Source organism: Montipora capricornis, chromosome 10 (assembly GCF_036669925.1).
Source record: "Montipora capricornis isolate CH-2021 chromosome 10, ASM3666992v2, whole genome shotgun sequence".
In the NCBI taxonomy this organism is placed as follows: domain Eukaryota; kingdom Metazoa; phylum Cnidaria; class Anthozoa; order Scleractinia; family Acroporidae; genus Montipora; species Montipora capricornis.
In genome coordinates this window covers 27,390,573-27,400,572 of record NC_090892.1, presented here as the reverse complement: position 1 = coordinate 27,400,572, position 10,000 = coordinate 27,390,573, and the positions used below count along the sequence as shown (strand labels likewise).

Here is a 10,000-nt window from a genome sequence, read left to right as displayed (position 1 = left end):
TGTAAACCCTACGATTACTTATAAAAAACACTACACAAAACCTTTTACAAAAATAATAAGTGGTGGATAGACCACGCATAAAGAAAGATTGTTTCCTTCCCTACCCTTCTGCTTTTCTTCCAAAGTGATTGTCATCTACATCTACAACTTGCCATTTATATATTCCGCCCAAACTAGCCAGTAAATTAGCGTGGGACAACGTTCCGCAGTTACCCACTCGGCTAGATTCGCTCGACATTTTTTTTCGCTACGTTCCTTTTCGCTCTATAACCCCAACTGCGGAGCCTGGTCCCAGGCTACCGGTAAATTTACCCTAAACAGTTAAACACGCATATTATACAAGAAACTCTCATGCGTTTTTTGGAATTTTCTGTAGGAATATGATAAAAAAGGCATTTGGAGTTTATTAGAAACCCCGAGACCGCAGGAAAAAATCACTCAAAACCACTAAATTAACAAATCTTGATCAAAAGCGAAAACCGCGTACAGATCAAAAACTAGTTTGCATTTTGTCAAAAATCAAAAAAGGAGGTTAAACCAGGAGCCGTAACACTTTGCGTGATACCGCAGACGGCAAACAGGATACGGCAGGCTGCTGCTTATCGTAAAGTCAAGAAAATTTGGTTACACTAACTTGTTTTCACGTTTGGGAAGTTGCGCGTTATCTGCAGATAACTGGCAGAGAATGAGTCGAAATCAAACAAGTTTCTTTGATTTTTGACATAACGCAAATTCAGTCCAAAATTCTCTAAATCTCAACGCCAGTCATCAGGCAATTCTCTGTTTCCTATCAAAGTCCTAAGTTTCACACTCTCTTTCCTTTTGTTCTTAATCTTTACCCCCCTTAGGAGCCCATAACCAGTCATAAGCTCCTGCCCTCTTTTAAAACATTTCTTTTTTCAGAAAGATTATTGTATTTAAAATTACTCATGCGCAAAATTGTTTCAAACTTGTAAAATATTGTTCAATGCCTTGTATTTTAGTATGTTGAAGATCTTGGGTTGGTAACACCTTTGTGAAAGTTGTTTTCTGTGGTATCTTTTGGTTCAACTCATTAGCTATTTTTTTTAGCTTTTTTTGGGCTTCTCCCCCACAATTTCTTTACCGTTTTTCTCCTCTGTATATTCCATATTTAATCTTTTGTATGTGGTTAAAAGTTCTCTGAAAAGACGCTTATTTCTTTTTTCTCCTCAGCTGGATTTCTCATCCTAAACAGCGGTGAAGTACTTGAGATCAACACCACTGTTCCGTCCATTGAAAAAATTAACTGTACTCAGGACTGCAATTTCAATGCATCTTTGAAAACACGAAACTCCTCATTTGGCGACCATGTTGTTGCTAGCACAACGTTCAGTGACGACATTGAGTTGAGAAACGGCTCAGCTGTTAGAGTATATGGGAAGTATGCTTTGAGTGTAACAAGTCAGAATGGCCACATTCTGATTCAAACTGACATTGATATGACTTGTGACAGATATGTACTCGATACAACATGTCTGGGTGGATTTACACAGACATCAAAGGCTGATCAGGTGATTGGTGCCAATCTTTACAGAGGTAAGGATATAACAAGTTACTAGTAGTAATCGTAGATTATAGTGCCTTGGCGCCTTCGTGCCTTAGACCTGTCTCGGTTCCCATAAAGAATCTTAATCCTTTTACTCTTAGACTGAGTTATGGGGAGTTAATGTCTCACTCGAAATTACTTGTGGACGAAATCCTGTGGTGTTTTCATTGAAATAAAACTTCTGATTCTTTCTCCATTCGTTGGCAATCTTCTTTTCAAATTTCAGAGAGATCGACCGTTCCGCGAAAATTTTATAATTTTTTTTTTGCGACGTGACGTAAGATCAACAGATTACGGTCAAGTTTGGGCATCGAGTTACGCGATAACAGATGTCAAACCATGATGTTCTTTTCTCAAAATTCCTCCGAATTGCAAAGTATCTTCTCAGAAAACAAGAACATCTGGAGGTAATTTTGAGAATGGAAAACATGTTTCCGACCAAACGTTTGATCACGCCACTTGGAATACTAATACGACAACACAACAACTGAGACGCTACAAACCTTTATTTGACATTACTACCCTTCAGAATTGTCATAAAAACCATCCAGATGTTTTTACTTGGCTCTAAAGAAACTCTCTATGTAATTTTTTTCCGCGATTGCGATGAAAACTGCCTGTTTTTCACCCTCCTGCGTGGACGCCATTTCGTCATTCGCAAGTCAAAGAATGATGTAATTTCAACCGATTCCGTTAACAACTTTCCAGTGATTGACGAATTGTCATATCTCGTTACTGACCATGTTTCGTGTCGATCGGAAATGCCTCCGATTTTTCCCGAATTTTTTCGGATGATTCATCGGCATGCTGGATGTTATTGTGACTTTTCAAAATGGCGCAAAACAAACGCTCGGAATGCTGGATGCTATTGTGACTGTGACGTTGTGACGCTTCAAGATGGCGCAGATTTGGAACCGACCGACAACGTCTTTTTCGATTTCTCGCGCTTGGAACATGCGAAAACACAGAACACCCATTCAACCACTCAATTAGGAAACGTCTCCTTCGTCGACGCAATTTCACAGATGGATGAATGGATGTTTTTTTGTTCGTAAACGTTGATAACTTCTTCGCTCAAAGTGAAGATGCTACTGGTCATTGCTATCGTCATAGTTTCGGACATGTCAGACAATAATATCAGTAAATCTTGTTCACGCGCGAATCCGTGCGGCCGTTAGCGTAGTTAGTTAAAATTTCATTTCAAAAAATCAGTTAAATGGCTTATAGATTCTTTATCCTTGCATTTGTCAACATTTTCTATTACATTCCCGGCCTCCTTCAAGATGATAACTTTTTTCGAAGCTTTTGTATCATCTGCACTCACTCGTGACAGAACTCATGAGCACGCCAAGAGAAAATTCGTATGTAATGTCCTTTATTTATGCAAAGGTTTCTTAGCCTCAACGTTTCAGAAGCTAGAGTCTTTCTTCTCACCTTTCGAAATTTGTTTGCTGGTGCTTAAAAAATTATTGTGTCTTCCATAAACCGTGCGGCGGTTTAGTGTCATCTGGGGTTTTCTGATGCAGCCCACAAGATTTCGACCGCTACTATTGACAACAGCGGACGGGGATCACAGCTAAGTTTGCTAAGAATCACACAAATGTCTTCTCGCATCGGTGAGTCGTTTACTGGCTACTCAGTCAAGATCCTCTGGTAAACTGAATGTTTGAGTTACATGAATTATCTTTAGGCCAAGACAGGTGCATGTGAATGGAAATGACAATAAAGAGAAAGTCTCATAACGACCTCGTTCTTCAATGTACAGGCGGAGGCCCTGGAACTATGAGGCTACAGAATAATATTCCTATCACCAGTTTCTGTACCCCTGGTTCAAGTCATGGAGGAAAAGCGTCAAAAGGTACAATTAAAGATGACGATATTGTGGTGGGTCCAGAATACGATAAGGAAAACTTGGCATCATTGCACGGAGGAAGCGCAGGTGAGGTAACTTTTGTTCATTTTCTGTTCTTCATGAAAGGAAAAAACAGCTAAAATAAGCAAGTCAAGAGCCTCCAAGATTTTACCATAGCTGTGAGAAAAAAGGATGAAACTAGCAAATGTCAATGATAAAATGCTTACATCTTAAGAATAAAATCTCTCAAGTCAGCTATGATCCTCGCAGTTATGAACGCAATTTTAACAATAGGCCTTTTTCGATATATTAAAATTCAGCTCGAAAGAGAGGACAAAGACAAAGGAAAGTGGATGATATGTAAATATTTTTTACATTCACTCCCACGTGTTTCTATTGCTTTTGTCCTCACTGCCTCACTATCGAGCTGAATATTTCGAAAATGGCTTATGGCGCAGAGAAGCCTGAAAAATTCAGGACTTCAACGGGGTTTGAGGTTTCGCACTTATTTGGACAATTTAAGCAGTTTATTATGTATAAATATAAACAAACATTACCCTCATGGAGTCCTTTCACGGGAACACATGAGCCCAACAAACTGACCTGCTCACAACTTGGCAGCCGTTATATTAAGCCCTGGCCAAACTATCAAACAAAGTTGGATCCAACATGCAACGTTTTTGGATGTAAATGTTGAGGTAGTGGCAAAACACTATCCGACATTGCTTCACGAAAATCATTCAAGTTCAAGTTGGCGCTAAATTTATAAATATGACGCTAACACTGAAACGAAAACCGCTCGTAGCGCTTGTGTTGCTGGAGCCGTTTGAGGACGGAAATGACGGATTTAAACGAGGAAAATCCAAAAAAATGGTTAAGAGAACGTGTAGAAAAGGGTATATTCACTGCAACATAGATCTGCGTTTAGGAGATGATGAGAATGAGCTCGGATCAATTTGCAGAAATTCTAAATGCTATTGAACCAGAAATCTCCAAACAGGGCGATTTTGATTAAGGGGACATAAAGCGACCCACTGATCAAGCATAACGCGTCGTCCACATAACGGAACAACCACTTAGGGGTGGTCTCTTTTGACGTTAAATCGTTATTCACTTCCATTCCCGTGGATCTATAGCTCTAACCATTGTCAACGAGAGGCTCCAAAAGGATCAGGATCTGGCGGAACGCACAAATATGTCCATCAGCAACATCATGAGGCTGTTAGAATTTGTTCTCAACCACAACTACTTTAAACACAACAACATCCATTACAAACGGGGACTACCTTTTTGTGGACACCATCACCACAAGGAGGGGTACGCAGCTTGGGGTGAATGTCTACAGAAAGCCAACCCACACAAACTGCTATCTCGACCTCAACTCTCACCACCCCATGTGCCATAAGAGATCTGTAGTCAGTACCTTGCTACGCAGTGCACAGAACATACCATCAACACAGAAGGGGAAACGCGAAGAAAGGATGCGAGTCAAGGCTGTACTGCGAGACAACAATTATCACTCATCCTTCATCGCCATCCCAGAGGTGTGCACGTCTCTGGCATGCGCATAAGTCTCGCGCTACGTTTTCAAGAAACTGCACGCGGATTTTCCCCAGCGCGCCCTCGACGTGCTGTTTTTTTGACTCACGCGTGCTACCGTTATATTGCACCTGATGAAGGCTTAAGCACCAGCCGAAACGTCTTGCACGAAACATCAAAAAACCTAGTCAGTGTCAAACCATTATCTTACTAAATCTACAAATTCATAGCTAAATGGTTAACCGGAATCCCTGAGTTATGCAAGGAATAGCAAGAAGAAGGTTTCCTTGAAAGTATACTTTCAGCACGAAAAGATAAAATTCGTATCCCCAAGCGGCCATGTAATGTTCTGTTTATTATATAGATACTGATGAAATGTCCAGATTTAAAACAACTTATTTTACTCATTTTCGAAATGATGGAAAAGTGGTCACCAACTGCGAAAACGCGCATTTTGTCTAACATGAAACAAGATATGAAAGTTATGAAAAGCAAATCATGATAATGTAAAATTGTGCAATAAAAATGTTAATGTAGTAGAGAATAATTATATTAAAGCACAAAAGTATCTTCCAATGACGAGGAACCTCGCGTTTTATTGACTAATCGTGTTCGTTACCATGACCACACCTATATTCTCACAAGTGAAAGGTAAAAATGATATGTTCACTGCGCGCGGTGAAGATATGATTTTTTAGTAAAAGGAGAATCCCTAGTATTTCGTCAGTATCTATATAATAAATTATGTTATTCTGTAAATAAATTCTATGGACGTCTGTGCCGCGTCCCTTGCTGTTTTTTGTAGTCTCGCTGTCCGAGGTATGTTCCAAAGACATGGCCTTGCTTCATACTCACTGATCAAGGTTTCTGGCTGTTGATCCTTGTTGGTCAGCCATCTTTGTTGCAAATAATGCCAGAAGCCTAGGCTTGAAAATAAGATAGCGGTTCGTGATTGGCTATCAGCGCGAAGTTGACTCCATTCAGGACACAACTTTGTTAGAAGAGCGGCGAAACACGCAATATTGTTGAATCGAGCAGAATTTTTGGGCGCAACGTTTGATCAAAAGCAAACTCCATCAAACACTTCATCGAACAAAAAGTGTTGAATGAACATTATCCAACAAGGGTGGCCAAAAGGTCGAACAATGTTGGATCGAGCAAAGTTGAAGCATTGAGTCCAACTTTGTTTAATAGTTTGGCCAGGGCTTTAGTAGGCTAACGCTCACGTGGTTTACATGGGTAGAAAACAGCACTTCACATTACCCTACAATAGTTAATTCTCTTGTAAACTTCACCGTAAACTTACAAAAGCGGAACCGGTCAGGATATAAGCCGTCCGGACTTCCCTTGCCTTTTTCTTCAACAAGTTTAAAAATAAGCGACAAAATAAAAAACTAAGAGTCTCATCTAAACTAGAAGTAACGATACGTTAGAGAGTGCGAGCGATTTGTTTGTCTTTTTTTGTTTTGTTTTGCCTTATTAAGCAAAAGGAGCGGAGGGCGGAGATTCTTTGTGCAATGCTTTATGTTGGTGAGGCAGCGGTGTATTGGTGAAGGTGACAATTGTGGTGTAAGATTTTGCCCCGTAAACCTAGGAGAAATGGGCATGGGTGAGAATTGGGTTTGTTACTAACATGGGTTATTTGTTTTATGTTTGTCTGGGGTAGTTAGTGTTGATTTGAAATGTAAACAGAATTTTACAAGAATTAACAAACAACATTCAAAAGAACGGTACATTTATGACAACGATCTTAATCTTGTGGTCAGGAAAAAAGATAAGGTAGTAACCATACATAGAGGATATTACATGGCCGCGCAGAGATAAGAAATTTCTCTTCGAGAGTTGAAAAATATTTTACGAGTGAGCGCAGCGAACGAGTGAAATATTTTTCAAAACGATCCTATTTATCTTATTTATTATATAAACGCCAATGAAATACTAAATCATTTCACGAAAGGCATCGAAAGGAGCGATTTTTATATGTAACCAAAGCAACAGTGATCTTTTCACGTGTGAAGATATCACGTTTTCGCGCGAAAGCTCACTTTGTATTTCATTGGTGTTTATGTAATAAATTATTATTCATAATGATACTAAAAACATGGACAACCTAACCTATTTCCTAACAAATATTTTGAAAAGATATAATGCTTTGACGTTCTTGGAGTACACTGTGAAATAAACAACAAAATGCGTCACGTACGCTGTGTATAAGCATTAACAGTAATAATGGCTGAAAAATTGAAAAACATGACAGTCAAATGGGGAAAGAATATTACAACTATTTCATATGATTCGGTTGTCAACAAGCAATAACTGAATTAGAATGCAATTCAAGCAACAATCAAATTCAAGATCAATATGAATGTAAAGACATTATGTCAGCTTTCCGTCATGAAAGCATGACATAAACCGCAATTGGTCACGAACATTCTTTTCTTCCGATGACACGAGCGCCATTCTCGAATAAACTAGTAGGCAAGTCACAGAGAAAACTGAGAGAAATTCTTAGAAAAAACGTTTGGGTGCCCTACAATCACTTCCCAGTGTGGAAAACTGTTTGAAGGGAGAAACCAACGAAATAAAGTTGCAGATGTGGCACGCGTGCTAGCTTTAAGTTTCCACGAGAAGCTTTAAATGAACGTGACTTACCTGACGTCATAGGCAGATGTACGTTACATCATAACCAAAATTTCTCGCATCGATAGATTTCCCAAAATTTCTTACTCATGGAGCTCCGCCATAAAGATATGTATATTATATTTCATGCATCGAGTTCTTTCACGAGAACAAATGAGCCTAACGAATTGACCTGCTCCCAACTGACTGAGTGGCTTCATATCTCAGTTGGCATCAGCATCCCAGAGGGCATAGGTTCAAATCCCATTGAAACCACCTGAATTTTTCAGGTGTCTATGAGAGGAAATTGCTTAAATTTTCCAAATGAGAGCGAGGATCACTTTTCTATTCTACAATAATTATTGATTTTGTTGGTTGATTTTAGCCTTGGCAAAATCTGCTTTTTATTCTTGTTAATTATTTCCTGAGTCCAAATTCAAACTGATTGATTTAATTCTGATGATTTTCCTATCTTTTTTAACCTTAGGTTCCTGTATTAACGTTCAAGGGAGTGTGGCTGGTGGAGGAGCAATCGAACTTGTATCGGACAAGAAATCGATCAGCATAAGTATGAACCTGTTGTCAAATAAGTTATAAGCTGTATGCGTAGTAGAAAAGTCAATATTCACATACGGACTGTTATGTTTATCCTTACCTTTTCAGATGCGTCCATTATAGCATCAGCTCAAAGTAGCGCTTCAGCTCCTTGTTCGGGTGGATCAGGTGGACTTATCAGACTCAGAGCTCAAAAGGTATCTGAAAGTGAAAGGCGGTGATGTGCGTCTACTTCGTAAACTAACAACTAAGAACACAAAATATAATCCACTGACCCCCAAAACTGAACATCATTTTACGGGTTTACTGATTTACTGAACTCACTGGATACTTCTAAACTGTTTCCGTCACATAGTGCTTACTACATTATGTTAATTTAAGAGGAACATCAGTTACATTTTTTTGAAACACCGTTCTTCTCCGGAGAAAAAGCTTGATTATTTCGGCACCAAGAGTGTGGTTAACATGTTGCGAAATCTGAAGAAAAATGATGGATTTAAGCTGACAAACAATCACATCTAACACGTTCCGCAAGAGGCAGATCATCTTTGCGTTGTGGAAATCTGATGCAAAACGGTTGTTTTATTGTTCAAAAACGCGAATTAGAATTTGAAATTTTTCATGGACGAGAGGTTACGCGAAGGGTAATCGTAGGTCTGTTGATAGTAATGGTAATGGTAATGAATTTATATACCGCATTTTTTACATATTATTTTCATATTATTTACATATTCAAATGCGACCTTTGGGCGAGATCGGACTTCAGCACTTACAGAGCCAATTAGTCTGTAATGCTTCCAAAGTGCCATTTTGTCATCGATCATACTTTAACGATTATGTAATAAATAGAAACGTACAACCTGACACCACGAATGAACATTTCAGAAAAAATGAGCGAGGAGCGTGCCAAAGAGAACGTGTTGTCGGGGGGTAACGAAGGAAATCGGGATGGTATGTGAGGCCGTTATGATCCGCATTTCTACATCAATCCTGAGTAACCCTTTGTCTATAATTTCACTTTCTCTTGCAACATGCTCAGGGCTTATACACAAATTCATTGCTTAATAAACTCGCGAATATGACAAAAGATTCGAGTAAGTTACTCATTGCTATAAGAAGAAAATTACGAAAAATATCTGGTGCCTCGCTGTTTCCCCCTGTAATCCGAGCACTTTTAGTTGTTTGCTGATGATGCAGCACTTCCTGCCCACAGTGAGGTTGCACTCCAACGACTAATGGACAGCCTGGCAAGAGCTTGTGATCTTTTCGATCTTTCCACAATCACAATCAGTTTCAAGAAGACATAAGTAATAGACCTCGTTCATAATGGCAGTCAAATCAAATATTGTCTTGTTTTTAATGCTTATAAGCCTTTCTGGCCTCGTAACGACGTGCAAATTTCAAAAGAATATTTGGTTCAAAATGTGGGTAGTTGGTCAAATTAGCATAAATACAAAAGAACGTAAAGTCAGTCACCATTTATGAAAGTGGTCTAGACGTCAAGGGACAGACTTACCCCCAGTCATCCAACTGAACGAAAATAGTCTGAATGCAGTTGACAAGTGATGCCATTGGGTGCTGTGAAAAATGGTTTACTTCTCAAACAGACCTAAATTGTTTTCATGTGGATGATAAATCTTACCAGGAACCTCGGTCTATTTCTAATAATATTTCTGTAATATTGTGTTTCTGTTAAGTCTTAAAAGAAAGAAGTCTCTTTGGGTTGATAATGTTCATCCAGTCAATTGAGTTGTCTGATGCTGCAATCCAAACCTATCGTCGTCTCACTCATATAGTGTGAAGTGAAGTGAAGTGAAGTTATTAGTCTCTCCTCGTCGGTGCTTTTCAGGACTCATTCACAATGCTTT

General features: G+C 39.1%; 1 protein-coding gene across 1 annotated transcript; it reads left to right on the top strand.

Moving 5' to 3' along the window:
- The first annotated feature begins 1,191 nt into the window (after positions 1–1,191).
- LOC138021814 (uncharacterized) lies at positions 1,192–8,366 on the top strand. The gene is made up of 4 exons (XM_068868831.1): positions 1,192–1,557; positions 3,333–3,425; positions 8,065–8,145; positions 8,241–8,366. Exons 1-4 carry the CDS (start codon positions 1,461–1,463, stop codon positions 8,351–8,353), a joined length of 384 nt encoding a protein of 127 aa, XP_068724932.1. The 5' UTR covers positions 1,192–1,460; the 3' UTR covers positions 8,354–8,366.
- Positions 8,367–10,000: the final 1,634 nt, after the last annotated feature.

What these genes read in the sequence shown, in the direction of transcription:
- LOC138021814 (XM_068868831.1), top strand. Translation starts at nt 1,461, where the DNA reads ATGACTTGTGACAGATATGTACTCGATACAACATGTCTGGGTGGATTT. An exon ending in TGGTGCCAATCTTTACAGAG is followed by an intron (nt 1,558 to 3,332) that starts GTAAGGATATAA and finishes TTCAATGTACAG; the next exon opens with GCGGAGGCCCTGGAACTATG. An exon ending in TGGAGGAAAAGCGTCAAAAG is followed by an intron (nt 3,426 to 8,064) that starts GTACAATTAAAG and finishes TTTTAACCTTAG; the next exon opens with GTTCCTGTATTAACGTTCAA.